Raw genomic sequence first — 18,835 nt, 5'->3', positions numbered from 1 at the left:
AGAGCTAAGTTTGCAATCCTCTGAAATAAGCCATTACTCTTCAGCTAAGCTAACAATTTTGAGATGTTGAATTTCTTAATACTAATTAAAGCAGCTAGAGACCCTAGTTCTGCTCTCAGTAGTACAATTTCACTTGTGTGGATTCATCCATAATTCTCTATTGCCTTAAAAGAGGTTCCATTGAAAGACAAAAGGAGAAATTCTCCTCCTCTTCTGGCCATAAACTACCTCAAATGAATAAAGACGTTTTCCAAGTGGAAGACTGGTGACAGTCAGAGGAAAGTAGATGGATAGCTCAGAATAACATCTCTCTTGAAGTCCAGTTTCTCAGAAACCTCACAACTCCAGAGACATGGGGGTTGCTGAATCTTCCTAAATGCCAAGATCTCCTTCCTTTCTTCCTTTTAAAGTATTCAACAGGAAAGATCTGAATGCGGGTAAGAAAGACCCTATAATTGAGGACCATCTGGAATAAAATTGGAAAAGGAAGAAGAAACCCATTACAAGGTCTTATGCTTAGACGTGTGCAGACTCAACAAGTTAGTTAAGAGATTCTGCCTAAGACCTCTTGTGATAACAAGGTTCCCAAAATGACAGTTCTGTGCTATTCTAAAATTTCTTTGCATCCATACTTGGAGCACGCTGAAGACTTTATATGGCTCATATTCTCATATGTTAACTCAAATCAGGAAGAGATTGAAGCTTGGAGGCTGCTACGCATAAATCCTAGACTTAAAGATGGTGTTATGAATAATTGCGTGTTACAAGGACTGACCATTCACAGTATGTCAAGAACACTTTTGGCTCCACTGGTGAAGTACAAGAACCTCTGCCAAAATAATATATCCAGAATGAGAAGAAGATAGAGTTCAGTTAATCCTCCCCTGTGATATATTCCTTTTCAAAGAGGTGTTACATCTAGCCATGTTCCTGGAAGACAGTATGGGGCAATTCAATACTAGAGGTCTCTAACTAAAGTGCCAGCTATGAGATCACTAGAGATTTATCAATACACAGCAAATTGTAAAAAGTGGATTTAAGAAAGATAAGTTGCTGTTGCTGTTGATGTTTGTAATAGCTTCAGAATGACAGTGAGGTCACCCAATTAATCATGCAGATAATCTGTATGACTGCAGAGTGCTAAAGGAAACAGGAGGTGCTGGTTAATCAGAAGCCCATTTTAAAGCACAGCAGGGTATTGCATTGGTAAATGACTTAGACTTTTAAATGAAGCCACATTGTTAAAGCCAGGGAGAATATAACGTAATGTTTATGTTCCTCTTATTTATTTCAATTGCTATTGAGTTATAGTTTTAAAATACAAACTGCCACCTCCTGGAAGACAATAAAACATACCCCTTATACAGGTATAGCCTGTATTCTCTCCTGTTTTACCTCCCTTTGATACATAAATGGAATACAATATAGTTCCCAAAGATATTGCGTGGGATTGCAGTGTCTCTCAGAGCCTCCGTGCACAGAACTTAGGGGAGTGATCTGGGCCCTGATTTGATCCAATAACTGTTGCTGAGCATTTTCCCTGAGGAAGGAGAGCAGGATTGAGTCTCAATAAAATAGGAATCTTATAAACAAAGAACACTGTCATGCAAAGATGCCTATCAGCAGTGGCGCAAGTACGGTGGTTTGGTTCGGTACGCTGTGTCAGTAAGATTTTTATAGCCGGTAGTCCATACTGGAAAGACACAGGAGGAGCAGAACATGAGGGGGAGGGATAGCTCAGTGGTTTGAGCATTGGCCTGCTAGCCCCAGGGTTGTGAGTTCAATTCTTGAGGGGGCCATTTAGGGAACTGGGGTAAAAATCTGTCTGGGGATTGGTCCTGCTTTGAGCAGGGGGTTGGACTAGATGACCTCCTGAGGTCCCTTCCAATCCTGATATTCTGTGGGGCCAGTTCCTCCAGCACAATTGTACAGCTCCCAACACCCCCAGCCCTGTCCTCCGGTGGCCCCACATTCTGTTCCTTTTGCCACTGCGGTTCCGGAGAGCCCTGCGGTTCAGAAGTCTCCGGCACAAGGTAACATGAGATGGATGTGGATCATGGGGAAGGGATGGGGAGAGCGCTGGGGGCGGGGTGGGAAGGAGTCACGTGGGTGGGTCATATGGAGAAGTCATGTGCCCCCCCTTTGTGTCCCTCCCATGAGTGCAGCGTTCCCAGGGCCGGCTCCAGGCACCAGCTTCTCAAGCAGGTGCTTGGGGCGGCCGCTCCAGAGAGGGGCGGCACGTCCAGGTATTTGACAGCAATTCGGCGGACGGTCCCTCACTCCGCCTGGGAGTGAAGGACCTCCCGCCGAATTGCCGCCGCAGATCGCGATCGCGGCTTGTTTTTTGTTTTGTTTTGTTTTTGTTTTTGTTTTGGCTGCTTGGGGAGCCGGCCCTGAGCGTACCAATAAGAAATGAATTCTACTTACGCAGTGGTGCATCAGTAAAGAGCTAGTGAGCACAATTTTTTCTAAATGCAATTCTATTGGGGGGGTGGGGAGAATGAATATATCATTATTGACTCTTTAAAGGGACATGCTGCCAACAACAATTTGTTCCAAATTTTAGATTATGTAAAATCAAGTTTTTTTAAAAAAGCTCCCACAGAAACTGGACCAATAAAAATGTTTCTATGAAATCCAATAGAAACAATTACTTCATAATGAATAAACATTTGTACACAGGATTTGCAACCCAAACACTACAGTACTAAGACCTGGAGAGTGAAACTGATTATAAACAAAACTGGTAAAATTGACCTCATTCGCTTTTATTACCTAAGCTGGGAGAAACACAAAGAGTAAATGTTTCTTTGCAGTATGATCTTTTTTAAAGTCAACTGTGTCCTTTTAATTTACATTTTGATGGAAGCATTATATGTATTGCTTTCCTTTAAAAACACGCACACACGAAAGCAAGTTATTTTTCTATCTACTGCAGAATTCATTTTTACCTACTGCACAGAAAACCATTGAAATTTAATGTTAACAATAAAATCTTACTGGCCTCGTGGCTTTTGATAGCATTGTCACTATTTCATTATAATGGCGTTATCAATATCAACATATTTCAGCTAGCAGCTTGGTCCTTAAACTAGCAAGCTGTTAACAGTTTTCTGCATCATGCCTTAATAAATTCATAGCTAGCAGCATAATGCAGCATTTAGAACAATTAATGATTTTCAAGCTATCTGTTGGGATAAATTTTTGTTGGCGTTTACTTTCTCCTGGGATTTCCATGGTGTTCTCAACTAATTATCAAATATAATCAGAACAACTGATTAAAGTAAACCTAAGTGGAAAGCAAACTTTATAAATGATTCATGCTGCTTGGCATACAAGGGACCTGAAATATTTATTAGTTTCACCAAGAAACTGAAATAAACAGGACATTGTAAGAAAGGAGACAATAAGATCCATAATGTGACTTTATAATTAAATGCAAAAAATAAAAATATCATTAATGCAATTTAAAGGATCTCTCATCTGAGTCAGCAACAACCCTGCCTTGAGGGTGGAGTAGATCTGCATTACCCATCATGAGCTTCAGGTGCAATTCAGAAAAGCAGAATTCATCCTGGAAATGCCAGGAGTGCAGCATAGACTATTGTTTGCCTGGCTAGGTATTCTGGTCTCATGTCCCTAGGGATGTCTTTTGTATCTGTGTGAAGTTGTAAGATCAAGCACTCAAAAGTCAGCAAATTTCAAAAGTTAAGGTTACTGAAAACAATTTCAATGTGGCCACATTGCACATCTGCTGTACTTTAGGGCATACATTTATAACAAAGTTACTAGGTTAAGAGTTATATTTAATAAGTGAAAGAGAAATAGGAAATACTACACCAGGAAACAGCAACCTTTAGCACATGGCCTGTCAGGGAAAGCTGCTGACGGGCTGGGACAGTTTGTTTACCTGCAGTGTCCACAGGTTCGGCCTATCACAGCTCCCACTGGCCATCGTTCACTGTTCCAGGCCAAAGGGGGCTGCAGGAAGCAGCCAGCACATCCCTTGGCCCATGCCGCTTCCTGCAGCCCCCATTGGCCTGGAACGGTGAACCACGGCCAGTGGGAGCTGCGATGGGCTGAACCTGTAGATGCTGCAGGTAAACAAACCATCCCAGCCCGCCAGCGGATTTCCCTGGCAGGTTGCGTGCCAAAGGTTGCCGATCCCTGTACTACATATTATAAGGGAATATGTGAAACTTGGCTGCATTGGCATTGCATAGGAGTTAACTTTTGGAATCTCCTAACCTTATGAGACCTGGATCTTGCAACCTTATCATGGCATTATGATAGATTTTTTTACAATTAATTTCCTTTGGGTATTTAAGGAAAAAATTAAAATAGGGAAAAAGGGAGTAAAAGCAAATGTAGAGGTAAATGGCTTGTGCAATTTAGAAGCTCAACCAGTGGATCATCTAAATTCTTTGTGCCATACTGCCTCCTCTTTCTCTCTCCCCCCCCCTCTACCTAATTACTGGTACAGGAATTAATATGCACTGCAAGCTGACTCTGGGTGATGAGTTGCAGGGGGAAACCAGCTCTCCATCCTGCTCTGAGCATGATCAAGGCCTCTGATTTTGTGCATGATGTTAATAGTCAATCGTGCTTCAGGTTGAATATCAGTCTATTACTTCTGAGTGGTTTTTTTTTTCTTTTTGTGGGGAATCCTATAGCAAAAGTGTTTGGCTTGCAGGATGACATGAAGAGAGTAAAAGCAGTTTGAACTTTCCCTGATCTCATCTGGAAGGCTTTGGCAACAGTGCTTATAAATGGTTTGAATGAACCAGTACACTCCCAACTAGCTGCACAGTGCATCTATTTTTAAGTGTGCCCCTCAGACCTAAGTACATTTTCTACTGCACATACTTAATCCTAAGTATTCAGACGGTGATATCGGAATTAAATCAAACCCAATTATTTTCCAGCCAAGCAGAGACTCTAGACCTTAATGAGGGCTATATTCAAGTCTCAAGTTTCAAACGCCATCCTTTTTTTGCTGAAAACTGGTCTAAAAATAATCGTTACCATTTGCAACCCAGCTTTAATCAAACATGGGAGAAAGGGATTGCTGAGAATTTGCCAAGCAAATTCTACTTCAGATCAAAACCCACGATAGAAGCCATTCGCCCTAAAGGTTAGGGTTTTGGAAGCCGTGTGTGTGAAAACAGAAGCTTGTACTAACAACTGCTTTGCAACCCTAACTACAGCAGGTTCCTACTGTACTTAGATGTAATAACCAGTGTGCAATGCTGAATCTTATTAGAATAGCTGAAAGCCCTTTTTACATTTTGATTTTTTAAAGCTTGAAATTAACTTTTTCAGTCTAGTTCAAATAGATCAGTGTGCATAGGGATGAACTATTCCAGGAAGTTGATCTCCAATCTATTCAACGCATTTTGTGGACCCTTCAAATTTACATGCAGACGATAAAGACTGCATCATCAATGACACAGACATGCCAAAACAGGAGCCATCAGCTGCCAATCTACAGCCTTCTGTATCAAAATCACAGCACACGTTAGAGCTGGCCGGAAAATTCTGGTGACAAATGGAAATTGAATTTTTTGAAAATGTTTTAAATGTTTTCCCATTTCTAGCAGATGTATTTTCATGCTGCTGAGCTCACCCTCACTCAGAGCGGATGCTGATGGCTACCCCAGTATGACAATTTTGAGGGATGTTCTAATTTAGTTCTTTCCTTGCCTGCACACTACTTACCCAAAGATGGCTAGTTTAGTTGACTTTGGGAACATCCGGCCAACAAAGTTCCAGCGTGAGGAAAAGGCAGAGAGAGAGAGAAAAAGAGCTAGAGCTGCCTTCATGATTCTCAAAGGGGCACTAATCCCTTTATAAACAGGTTCATCCTGGATTACTCACCACTTTATTTCTCTATATTTTTGGTGTGCTACGGTGTCCCGAAGTCTCCCTGTTAACATTTCTCCCTTTAGAACAATAAGAAGATTACTTTGCACTTCATCCAAGTTCTCAAGGCATCTTGCAATGGTGGAAGAGTATCATCATCCAATTTTGCCTCAGAAGAACACTTGCCAATATGCCACAAGGCCAGGTGAAAAGAAGGGCAAGATGTTGATGACCGGTCTGACTCTATAAGATTCTCTCCCAAGTGTCCTCATGTACACATTTTCCACTAGTGGTTGCACAATGATGACTCCAATTAACTGCACTTACCAAGAGATAACACAATAGTATTAGCACACGTTACTGTGTAATTACCCCTGATTCCAGGGGAGTCTCCATGAACATAGTGATTTCGCTGTTACTGTGTAATCACATCCCGTATTTCACTGTAACTATGCAATTAAGCTGTCACAACTCTAGCTGCAGATGCAAGAGCAAAAGAGAGCATCCCTCTTTTAAAAGAGCACTATTGCTTGTGGTTCATATTGCGGCAGCACCTATGGGCCTCAATCCCATTGAGGCTCCACTGTGTTAGGTGCCGGACACGGGAAGCTAATATCCATGTCAGGAGGATGTTACAATCTAATGTGAAACAAGCCACAATTTCCATATCTAACCAACACTAGAAGGGGAGTGGGTGAGGGAAGATGAGACAAATGGTGATAAGAGCACCTGGTTACAGGCGAGCTCGGTGTACAACATGATTGTTCTGTAGAAAGGGTAAAGTTACCAGCCTGCCAAGTAACAAGGACATCTAGCTGTATTCACCTCATGCGGAGATATGATAAACTTTTCGTAACTCGGAAAGATTTCTCATAGCCCTGTTGAAATGAACAGAGCCATCAGTGTCTATGGGAGCTTTATGGAGATTGTTGGACTAGGGTTCCGGGCACTGGACTGCGCATCGCGAAGTCACGGGTGGGTTGGGAGAAGGGCACTCAGGGTTAACAAACTGGCACCCGCTGACTTTTTTCACTCAAAATGGAAACTGTAGATACCTTTGTGTGCCAACATTGTATTCAAAGGCAGATTGTGGCTGGCCCGTGTGTCGGTGCCCATCGAGTGAGGAGCAGGGTGTAATGCCCCCCTCTCCAGTGCAGGGGCCAGCCACAGGTGCATTTCCTCTGTTCTGCTACGCACAGGTACTACTCCCTCTGATAGTGCCTCCAGGGCACTAGCCACCCAAAGGGCCTGTGAAATCAGAGCCATGCTCACAGAGCTGGCCAACCATGGAGGAGAGCACATGCTGCATCCCTTAAAAGGAGGCACCATGGGCATTCGCCTCCCATGGAAGAGCTCCAGGCATCATCATGCCTCAGTAGACAAAATGTCTCCCTTGCTCCCATCATGACTTCACCCTCCCACTATTGAGGGCTTTGGCTAAAAGGCATAATCTGGTCGTACGTAGCCATTGCTATGAGTTACACTTGATGCGCACACCAGGACTGGAGGTGATCTTACAGACAGCAAGGAAGAAAACAATATACGGTAGTTTCATCCCTTCGTATTTTATTTTCCCATGGCCAGGCCAATCCTAGCTTGGCAAGGAGGTAAAAGACTGGGAAACCAATCTGATTCACCTTTATGTCCCTATAGAGCACAACCCATTCTGGAACCAGAGATGCCACCATGACATACTTCCCAGAACCTAACAGTGGGGTCTGTGACATCTTGTCTGGAACTCCCCCAAAGGCTGCACACTGCATTTTTCTCCATTGCCTCCAGCAAGTGTTTTAATTTTGTGGCCAGCCAGCAAAGTACCTTGCTTCTGTGTACAGATTGTCAATACCACCTCAGTCATCGGTGGAATAGTGGTGGGAATCACAGTTACCTGCCTATCAAAAACACTTTAATTAAAGACCATCTTCCACTGTGATTGTTCTTCACACTTCACCCCTCACAGGGTGCTCTCCCGGCAACAGCCAGTGTGTTGCTTGCCCTGGGTTGTTTTATTTCCTAAACTCCCAGATGTCTGTTTCCCTGATTGTATTTGTGGTCTGCAGCCCCCAAAGGTGATGCATTGCTTCCATTCCTCCCTGGCTCTGTAGGGCCACAAAAGCGAGATGGGAATCTGGAGCATAATTTGTTGCCAGATGTTTCTTTCCACCCATTTAGGATGGCAAAATAGAGAGGTGAGATATTCAGGCCATTATAAACATGATTGTTTCTGCTGTCCATCTCAGTCTTTCCTCTCTGTATCCCATCATCCTTGGTATCTATAGCCTGAGAACACAATTTGCCTTAAGTCGGGAGGAAGTGATTACCTTCTGCAGTTGAATGGACCCTCCATCACTGAACTATGGGGAGAGGGCAGTGCAGAATGGTCACCCTCGTTTGAAATTCCCTTTTATGATCTTCTTTAATTCACTGCCCATCACATGCTTACCACGTGCTGACTCTTTCCATCCTGTCCCTTTGCTATCCCTCTCCTTGTTGGCTGTAGGGTGACCAGACAGCAAGTGTGAAAAATCGGGACAGGGTGCGGGGTAATAGGAGCCTATATAAGAAAAAGACCCAAAAATTGGGACTGTCCTTATAAAATTGGGACATCTGGTCACCCTAGTTGGCTGGGGTTCTATGGGAGAAGATGTGATAGTGATATTGTCTTAATGTCACCACATTCGGGGTGGTCAAGCGGGGGGAGGAGGGGCACAAGGAGGCACAATGTTTCCCAGAAGCACAACCTGTCCTGGGGCAAATTCCCAGCTCTAGGCCAGATTATGCTGGGCTCTTATCGCAGAGCAGGATAGGAACTTTCCCCATACTTGTCTGGCCTACAAAAGGGCCAGGCAGAATTCCAGCCTCTATGCTTTGGGGCGGGGCCATTTCTCTGCTCTCCTCTTCTATGTACATGCTGTATGCGGGAGGGGAAAGAGGTGGGATAAGCTACACCTCACGAAGTAGTGTAGTAGGGAAGACACTGTCTCTGTGTGCCTAGGACCTGTGGAGGCACTTGGGTGAATGCTTCCTAATGGTGCCTCTGAGATGACACTCCTCCACCTTGCCTCTTGTTATGGCCAGACCTCAATGGCACAGTTAAGCCATCAGTATTTGCACCCATTTTCAAACCTCATAGTCCCGATTTCATTCTCACAGGGTCCCACTCTGTGATCCTTGCTCTGCAAAGTAGTCCCTTTGATTTCGTGGGCTCTGCCTGAGAAGGATGGTACTAATCAACACGAGTGAGGGGATCAATAACCTGTAGGGACCACCCCTGCTTCTTATTTGAGAGGTAGCCCAAGAACATTTGTATCATTATGATGAGTAATATAGCTTGTTCACTCCTGCATAGATTGGAAAGGTCACACGTCACTGCATTTTGCAAAGCGTTTCTTTTTTTCTTTTTTTAATTATAGTTTTATGCTTGATTTGCCTGGAGTACACAGTGTGTTGTGCAACAGGCTTCCCAAATTAGTGCTGGGGAAAAAAAATAGGAGAGGCAGGCAGTACCCTCATGTGTCAATTAAAGCTGAGCAACATCGGAGTTAACAGTTAAAAATAACATGAATGACTTTGTTCTCTCTGTAGGTGACCTGTCTCCACGATTTCTTTGGGGATGATGATGTGTTTATTGCCTGTGGTCCGGAAAAATTCCGCTATGCACAGGATGACTTTTCTCTGGATGAAAACGGTAATATCTCACGCTCTGATCTCTACTCTGTCTACTTGGGCTTTTTTTCCTCCACCCCACCCCTTTGATTGAGGTTGCTTGTATTTTGTTGCCTTTTTTTTTTTTTTTTTTTTTTTTAGCACAAGTCATTAACATCCTTTTGGCTTATTGGACAGTCAGTGAATATTGTAATCTGATGGACATTGACTGATTTGCCACAAGGCAGAATAGGTGGACTCATTAAAGGCACTAATATTTTATACTCATTGAAAAGCAACATAATCTGTTAGCAAATGTCCTCCTAGTTATATGCATATGGTTGATCGTAGTATCAGTTACTCTATCCCCGAGTAATAAAAACAGACTCACAAAATGATCTCCACTCTTGTATTTGAAAGATGTATGTGTGTGTGTATGAAATGGGAGCTAAGGCAGTTGTGAGCTAAGGTTCCTCCACTGTCTACTGTGGTTGGTTGTAAACAGGAGTAAGAGTTGAAAAGGGGTGAACATTTGAGAGCCTGCTATCCCTTTTGGGGGTGATCTATCATCACGGTTTGTCTCCAGTCCAACTGCAGTGCCACATTTATAGTGCTGTAGGTATCAATGATAAACGAAGATATGAAATCTATGATATCAAGGAACATACACGTCTTAATTGTAGGATTTACCCTAGCGGTCATAGATGCTTGCAGTTATCCAGTGATTGCACACCTGTAGGGCCAAATTCTCTGCTGCTGTCAATTAGTGCAACTCTACTGACTTCCGTGGAGTTTTGTCCATTTATACGGGCAGAACATTTGGTCCCTAGACTTCAACTTGATGCTTCCCAAGACGCCCGAGGTATTCAGGTATCCTGTGTAGCCTTAGTTGTGAGCTATTATATGCTACAAATGCAACAAAGCATTAGCATCCCAACAGTGCTTTGCATTCAATATCAGCATGAGAGTCAAGTGAGATCTGCTCTTCTTGAAATTCGGGAGTTCACGCAGCTCTGAGGGATCTCCATACTATAAAACAGCTTGGATGAAATCCTAGCAGAACAACTTGAAAGGAGGCCGAGCGTTGTGGTCCGATGCCCCTGGATTCTGAACACGTTTCCAGTTTGGATGTCTTTGAACAAAAATAAGCCTGGCCTGATTTTCAGAGGCACTGAGCTGCAGGTGCTCAGCAGACAGTGTTCCTTTCGCCCTCACCATCTTCCCATTCTCCACCCGCATCCCTCTCTGTTATAAATCACACAACACAGGGATCCAGGATCAGTGTGTTTCCTGACGTCTTGCAAATGAATGTCTTTCATTACAATCTCTTTTGTCACGGGCATGTCTGCCTCTCCAGCTGGAAGATGTGCACTCAGATTGCTGGCCATTAGGTCCTGTCTGATGAGCCATCAAGAGACAAGCTGAGAAGTAGTACAAGGAAAGATGTATGTCATCTTTTCCCTCCAAAATGCCAGTCACAAGTTCATCCGTCGAGTTCCTGTTGCTCTTCCAGAATTGCTGTGTCTCTTGTGAACCCACTGATCTTGGCAGCAGCATCTTAGGCTGAAAGAGCCAGTCTTATAGCAAGCTAATTAAAAACTCTGGATGAAATTCGAGCTCTATTGAAGACAATGGGAGTTCTGCCATTGACTTCAGTGGGGTCAGGATTACATCCTCTCTCCATGTGTGTATCTGTCTAGATACCCAGACACACAATGGTTGCCTTTAAAATGTCAATATTTGCCAATGGTTATCACACAGTGGCATATAAGATCCCCCGTTATTTCCATTATCAATTATGGGGAAATACTGTTGTCTTTTAATGGCAACCCCTTCCATCCCTTCCTTCGTTTATGTATATATCAACTCAGCTATAACTATGGAGCCATGATCAGTGCATCTTTAATGCCATCTATAAGATACCATCTATAAGATACCATCTTAATATTCTTTTAAAAACATTAAACCTTCCTATGTCTAATTTACAGGTTTTGCATATTATGCATCTTATGGCATTAAACAACAGAGCGAACAGGTTCATTGCTAATTCTAATTAGCCTTGTGTGGTATCCCTGGAGCACAGTGCAAAGTACTGGCATAATTTCCTTTTTTTATCATATTGCATGACCCAAAAGCAAACTTTCCAGCAAACTGTCTGGAAGAAAGAAAATGAGGCTGGCTGCCTCATTTCAAGCCAGGGGGAAAATTTAGGGCGATTACATTTTTGTAGATATTCTGATATAGAAATAAATAAATAATGTACATTTAGGTCAGACAACTTGTTTTCGGTTGACCAATCATTCATCTTCTGTGTGCTGCCTTATTTCATTTCCATTAGGGAATCCAGTCAAGGGGATTTTAAATCCAAACGAATGCTGGCTGAGCTGAGCTTTCCCCAGGAAACACGGGCTGTATGTGGGAGATTTAAATTGGAGAACCACCATAATGTCCATTTTTAAGAGTATCCATGTAGAAGATCTAGGTCTAAGGGCACAGGGCTGAACTAATCAGCATTTAACAAAGGGGAAATCCTCTTATCTTCCCCCATTTGGACGAAATTAATAACTTTAAGAAGTGGAGAAGTACACTTCCAGGTACCTCTCAGTTCAAGTAACTGCTGAGTTCAAGATTTGGAATGCTTGAAATCCTAGTTCCAGTGAAGGTTTGTAGCATTTCTATGCCTCTTTGGAGCCTTCGTAAATGGTGTTTACATTTTCCTCTGTACCCTGCGCATTTATTTTTTAAGAAAACACAGTTGGACTGTAATCTGCTTGTGAGTGTAAGAGCATGGGCAGAGTGCCCAGGAGACAGGACTTCATTTCTGTACATCTGCATAATGGTGCAGCTCCCAAAAGACTGCAGCTTGGAGAAGTCACAGAAGAGGGTTTGTTCAGGCTGGGTGAAATTCTCTCTGGTGCAGATGGTCTATGCACCCACTTAAAGCCTTTAATGCAGGGCCATAAGTGAGGCTTAAGTGGTTCAAAGTAACAGCCGTGTTAGTCTGTATCCGCAAAAAGAACGGAGTACTTGTGGCACCTTAGAGACTAACAAATAAATAAATTTGTTAGTCTCTAAGGTGCCACAAGTACTCCTGTTCTTTTTAAGTGGTTCAGTGAGGCTTGTGCTGGTTTTCTGCACCTGAGTAAATTTCACTCATTGTCCATAGCTGTTACACATGGTCTGGTTAGTGTGGGCTGCATTTTATCACCTTTTACCCTGGTCTCAGCTGGCCAGGAGCCATATTAATTGTTCTTTATTTGGACTTTTCCCACGGTGCACGCTGACCATTGTGCTACAGAGATTAGTTAATGGACCCGATTCATCACTTAGGGTGAGCCAGTGGAAACTAGCACAGCCGAGGCTGTAGGGCCATGCCAGTGGTAAGTTTGCCTGCAGTAAGAGCGTAGAAGTGCAAACAGGGGCGGCTCCAGGCACCAGCACAGCAAGCGCGTGCCTGGGGCAGCAAGCCACGGGGGGAGGCCTGCCGGTTGCTGTGAGGGCGGCAGGCAGGCGGCTTTCAGCAGCAATTCGGTGGTGGGGATGCCGATGGCATGGCACTGGCGGACCTCCCGCAGGCATGCCGCCGAATCTGCGTGACCAGCGGACCGCCCACAAGCGCGCCACCGAAAGCCGCCTGCCTGCCAAGCTTGGGGCGGCAAAAAAACATAGAGCCGCCCCTGAGAGCAACCCCCTGGCAACCCCACTCTGCCAGGGGAATGAAACTGACCTAGGCAGGCACTGAATCAGCACCTCTGACAAGCGAGCTCTGCTGGATTTTAACGCTGCCCTCCCCCAGGGCGAATCTGATAGCTGCGTGGGAATGCCAGCTGCCTCCTGTGCTCAGAGGTGTTGAATCTTCCCCAGTGTTTGTAAAGCAAATTGAAAATATGAAGTGCTGTGTGGTCTTGTATTTCTTTCATTAGATTTACAATATTATACACAGGTTGTGCCCTCAGTGCTTTCCACAGGGTAAAGGGCCCCTGGCAATTAAAGTCAATAAGAGAACTAAATATGCTTGTCATTTATTTTATTAGAGTGCCGTGTAATGAAAGGGAATCCTCCGACCACTCCAGGCAGCAAGTCATCCCCAACCCCTCAGAAGAGCTCAGCAAAGAGTCCAGCCCCCATGCGCCGGAGCAAGTCTCCAGCTGATTCAGGTAACCATCAAGATGGTGAGTGATTGTTTTCCGGTGGATGAATATTGATTCCATCCACACAAGGAAACAAATGCCATGTATCTTTCGATACAGTGACCTCAGGCATTTCCTGTTATTTTTATTTATTTGCATTGTGATAATGTCTAAAGATTCCAATTAAGATTAAGATGCATTATTGTAGCCCCTGTACAAACACGCAGTAAGATACAGCTCCTGCTCCAAACAGCTTACAGTCTTGAATAGACAAGACAATGAAGGTGAGAGAAAGGGAATATTATTTATTCCCATTTTACAGATGGGGAACTGAGGCATAGCGAGATCCAATTTTGTCAGAGTAGGTGTTTTTTTCTCTTAGATGTACTTTGATTTAAAATAACCTCTGTGCAATGTGAGTGTTAATAATTATTCTGAAAATATGCCTGTCTAATCCCTATTTAAGAAAACTAAGAACCTTGCCCATTGCAGAAGCCAGCCATAGACTCCTTAAAATGATACAGAGGCACCTGCCCAGAGCTGGAAGTAAATAAAATGGAAATCTTCATTTGCTACAGTAGCTTTTCATATTTCAGTAGTGTGGGATATGCCTCTATCCCTCCAGGATAGAAACTGGCAGGTTGTCTAGCAACCGCCCATGTAGCGCACCTGTGATAGGGGTATATATGTACCTAGTGCAATTTGAAGCCAAACCTGAACATTACATCTCTGATAACTGATACTTCCTATAAATCATATTATAGGAACAGTGGGCCTAGGGTGTTAATATTATCCATCAGAATACTTCCTCCAGGAGATGCAGGGAATGGACTCTAATTAAAGTGGCAGACCTCCCTCAGAAGCAGGTCCCAAGGTGCCTGTCCAGTCTAAATAGGGTTACCCAAAGTGCCAGAGGGGAGCACAAAATCTTTCCACCCTCATAGAATACATGACCAGAATCATTATTCCTTCTCCCAGCCCCTTTATGCCTCGTAATTCAATGTGTGTGACTGGCCCAAAGAAAGCCGACCACTGCATTGCATTGGAAATATCTTAGGCTTTTTGGAAATAAAGCTTTTAATAACTAGTTTTTAATGATATTTTCCACAAGAAGCCGTTCATTTATTTTATTATGATGCTCTTAAAATACAGAAGAATACTACGTTAAATTAAGGGACTAGTGTCAAAATTGTATGGTTTGAAAATTGTTCTGTCTCTAAAAGGTGATCCCGTATTATATTCCTTTCCTTCCTGATTCGTCGTGCTTTTCTTAAAACCAGTTTTGGTGTAGCCCATACCCTTGCTACAATCCCAAACACATACTATATTTGTCTAAGTATTTGTCAGTGGACAAACTCTGACTTCATTGGGCTTTGGATCAGGCCCTGAATGCATTATGGGATATTACTTAAGCCTTCCCTAAAGGATCAGGTATTAAATTTAAATTTAATCTCTTCCAGAACCAGAACTGTAGACTATATAGACAAACAGTCCAACATGACGTAGCAACTTCTGTATTGCTGATATCCTACTTGCTGAGCAACTCAGTATGGACAAAGTGATGAATCATGGCTTTGCAGATGGGTCACACAGGGTACATGCAGTAGTTTGTTTGCATTATATAAATCAGTAAGTGGGACATTTAGGACTGCTTATCATTTCTGGATATGGTAGTAAATGGTCTGGAGGTAAGGCCAACAATGAAAGACAACTTTCAAGTAGATCCCTCTAATCCCTCTCGACAGTGACCCTTTAACATTTTCATGTCCTCAATATGGAAAGAAATGGTTGCCTGTTCTGTTTCATAAGAAAAAAAAATAGCTGAACTGTTTGGTGCTGTGAATGTAATCAGTAGATCCTTTGTTGTTTTGTCAGGATGGAGAGAAAAAGGAACATTATCTTGCCTTCCTGTTCCATTGAGTTTGTAATAAAGGCTCTGGCTTTACAGTGCTGACTAAGTCAGACTTTACGCACACAGTACATGAGAGAGAACACTCTATTGCATAAACAGTCAATAGGCTCAGCTGGATCTTGGTGGTACCAAATTACCAGAGACAAGCAAGATGAGCAAAAAACGATGCCGAATAAGGTCCTTATTAATAAAAGATTTTGACCCCTTTTCATGGAGTTCTCACATAGTTTATCTGAGTAAAATGATGATGCAGCTTTGATAGCCTGAAAGTGTTGTCCACTTGCCCTACTGTTGGTTCCTAGAAACACTTTTGATCTGTCTGTGTTGACATATATAAAATATTCCCCACATTAAGGATTTGGAAGCATTTGTTACACATGAAGCAGTGGTGGTACACTGGATAATTCATAGGTATGGGAATCTGGAGATCTGGGTTCTATTCCTGTCTGTGCCAGTGACTTAGTTTGTGACCTTGGGCAAATCACTTAACCTTTCCCCTTCTTTTGGGGGTAGTGATACTTCCGATCCTTGCACAGTGCTCTGTAATCCGTAATGAAAAACTCATGGAAAGATTCACAGAAAAAGCTTTGAGATGGTTTTTATCTCTGTATAATCGGAGCGCAGTATAGACAAAAAAACTAAACGGGTCTCACAAGCTCAGAAAAGTCCCAGCGCTGGAATGACTGTGTGTGGCATCCTTCATGTTCAAAGGTATCTTCTCCTTCTGTCCCCTGGCCCGTCATTTTTGTGCCTTCCTGCTGGGGTAACTGATTGATTGGCCTGGAATCTCTAGCTCTACCTCATTATCTTCCCTCAAACTCAAGGAGAGAGAACCAAGCTGAAGTTAAGCCCTTATTTGTCATTGACCTGAGACAACCCTGCAGTCTGTCCCATATTCACTATGGTCATGTATCCATTGGTATGCGGTAAATTGTCAGATTATGCAGGTGCATTTGGACCTACGGCATTCCTTCCTGGAGCACCACCAAACACTGGATGCATATTTGCTATCTTGGCTCCAGTCTCTGCGGTTAGAACTGCTTGCGGATGGCTGCATGTTAATAGTTACGAAAATATAAAAAGGCGGGTATATAAGGCTGTCTCTGAGTAACCTAATTATAGCTGCTGTCAGCTTGACGTGACTTGGAATGTACTGATTATTCTGCTCTGCTTTGGGAGTTTTTATTATAGCAACGCTTGCAGAGTCTCACCCAACTATGTACATGATCAGATCTCATGCCCCAACCCCCCCCCTCAAATTAACAATGATAAAAAAAATCCTTCAATTGAACACTTGTCATTAAAAACAAGCATCAGGCTTGTGCATGGAAGGGCCATGACCCCGATCGTGGCCGCTTGCTGCTGCAACGATCCAGGTTAGCTGGTCTTAGAAGTAGAACAGGAATTGCTGGCACGTTGTTGCCTTCTGCCAGAGGAAGTTTCTCTTCAGAAAACTCTGTCTCCTTCAGTCTAGACACACCCTGGATGCACCATGAATGACTCAGTTCCCTCCAAAATGAGGGCTCTATCTAGAGCAGGGGTCAGCAACCTTTCAGAAGTGGTATGCTGAGTCTTCATTTATTCACTCTAATTTAAGTTTTTGGGTGCCAGTCATACATTTTAACGTTTTTAGAAGGTCTCTTTCTATAAGTCTATAATATATAACTAAACTATTGTTGTATGTAAAGTAAATAAGGTTTTTAAAATGTTTAAGATGCTTCATTTAAAATTAAATTAAAATGGAGAGCCCCCCGGACCGGTGGCCAGGACCCGGACAGAGTGAGTGCCACTGAAAATCAGCTCACGTGCCGCCTTCGGCACGCGTGCCAGAGGTTGCCTACCCCTGATCTAGAGGCATCCAAATCCCACCTCCTCAATGTATCCTCCAACAATGAGTTAGCTAATCTATAGGAAGAGGCCAAACTATTTTCTTAGCACACTCGTGCTCTCCCTTTCTTTACCAGACATATTCAATCTTGTTTTCCCATTAACTGTAACAATAGCTACCTGAGTTGTCTTGGTTCCAGGCCACTTCTTATTCATTGTAATGAGACTGTCTATTCGCTTCAAGGTTTTCATCCTTTTGCAATATCTCTGAGATGTTCAATCTTTTTGTGTGTGTAGTCACTGATGCCAGGAACTAGAACTAACATTCATTACAATAAGGAATCACCTCAAAATATTCAGTAGGTAACCAGCCATATTCCTTATGAACCAAGCTTTTCCATGAACCAGGCTAGGACTATAACAGCGTTTAAAAGAGAACTGGATAAATTCATGGTGGTTAAGGCCATTAATGGCTATTAGCCAGGATGGGTAAGGAATGGTGTCCCTAGCCTCTGTTTGTCAGAGGATGGAGATGGATGGCAGGAGAGAGATCACTTGATCATTGACTGTTGGTCCACTCCCTCTGGGGCACCTAGCATTGGCCACTGTCGGTAGACAGGATACTGGGCTAGATGAACCTTTGATCTGAGCCGGTACGGCCGTTCTTATGTTCTTATGTTCCTTTCCTTCTCCAGAGGACAAATATTGGATTGTCACAGAGGCACAGGGTGTCTGAGAACCAATAATCACATTCTACTGATGAGAGCAAGCTTTGTATCTCCTAGGGTGTCCCTTCTTCCCTCTCACTGATAGAGTTGTGGCAGGCCTGTACATTTAACTTCTGAGTGCTGCCTGTGTCATTTCTCTTTTGATACAGTGGCTGTTCCCAACATTGAGCAGACTGTTGCCATATGATGGGTCATTTCCCTCTGAGTCTCAGACTGAACTTCCTTGTTGCTTTGACACTGCTGGTTTCTCACATATTATCATGGCAATGTGAGCTAATCCACTGAATGTATCAAATTGTTAGCAATTCAGAATGTACTTCTGTAGAACCTTTTTCCTTGTCCTTGTTTTCCGTGAGCCAGATGACGGCCCAACCTTTCACCACAATCGTCCAACAGTCTCCCAGATTGCTGTCCCTCAGTATAGAGGGAAAGCAAGATTCATGGAGCTGATAAGAGCAAGTAGGTCTGGGGCAGAGGTGAAAGTAAGCTGGTACAGTCCTGTAGGGAGTACTGGCAACAGCCGGTACACCGCCGACTGTACCCAGAGGGGGCAGCTTCCCCAGTCCGGCGATTTAAAGGGCTCAGGGCTCCTGGCAGTGGCCGGAGCCCCGGGTCCTTTAAATCAGCGCACAGTCCCACTGCTGGAGCCCTGGGGTAGCAGCGGCAGCCGGCAGCTCTGGGGTTCTGGTGGTGATTTAAAGGCCTGGGGCTCTGCCACTACCACAGCGGAG

The 18,835-nt window shown here is 43.5% G+C and overlaps 1 protein-coding gene across 4 annotated transcripts in view; it reads left to right on the top strand.

The window, feature by feature from the left end:
* The window catches only part of DCX (doublecortin), a 109,908-nt gene that overhangs the window by 62,189 nt on the left and 28,884 nt on the right, over positions 1-18,835 (top strand). For 2 of the 4 annotated variants that reach the window (XM_034781166.1, XM_034781167.1), the window contains exons 4-5: positions 9,448-9,550; positions 13,542-13,664. In XM_034781166.1, coding sequence (XP_034637057.1) covers positions 9,448-9,550; positions 13,542-13,664 — 226 coding nt within the window. Of the gene's footprint in view, positions 1-9,447; positions 9,551-13,541; positions 13,680-18,835 lie in introns of all 4 variants that reach the window. The other 2 variants (XM_034781165.1, XM_034781164.1) reach the window with 1 other exon arrangement.

The sequence above is a fragment of the Trachemys scripta genome, chromosome 9 (assembly GCF_013100865.1).
Source record: "Trachemys scripta elegans isolate TJP31775 chromosome 9, CAS_Tse_1.0, whole genome shotgun sequence".
NCBI lineage: Eukaryota > Metazoa > Chordata > Testudines > Emydidae > Trachemys > Trachemys scripta.
This window is presented reverse-complemented; position numbering and strand designations above follow the sequence as displayed.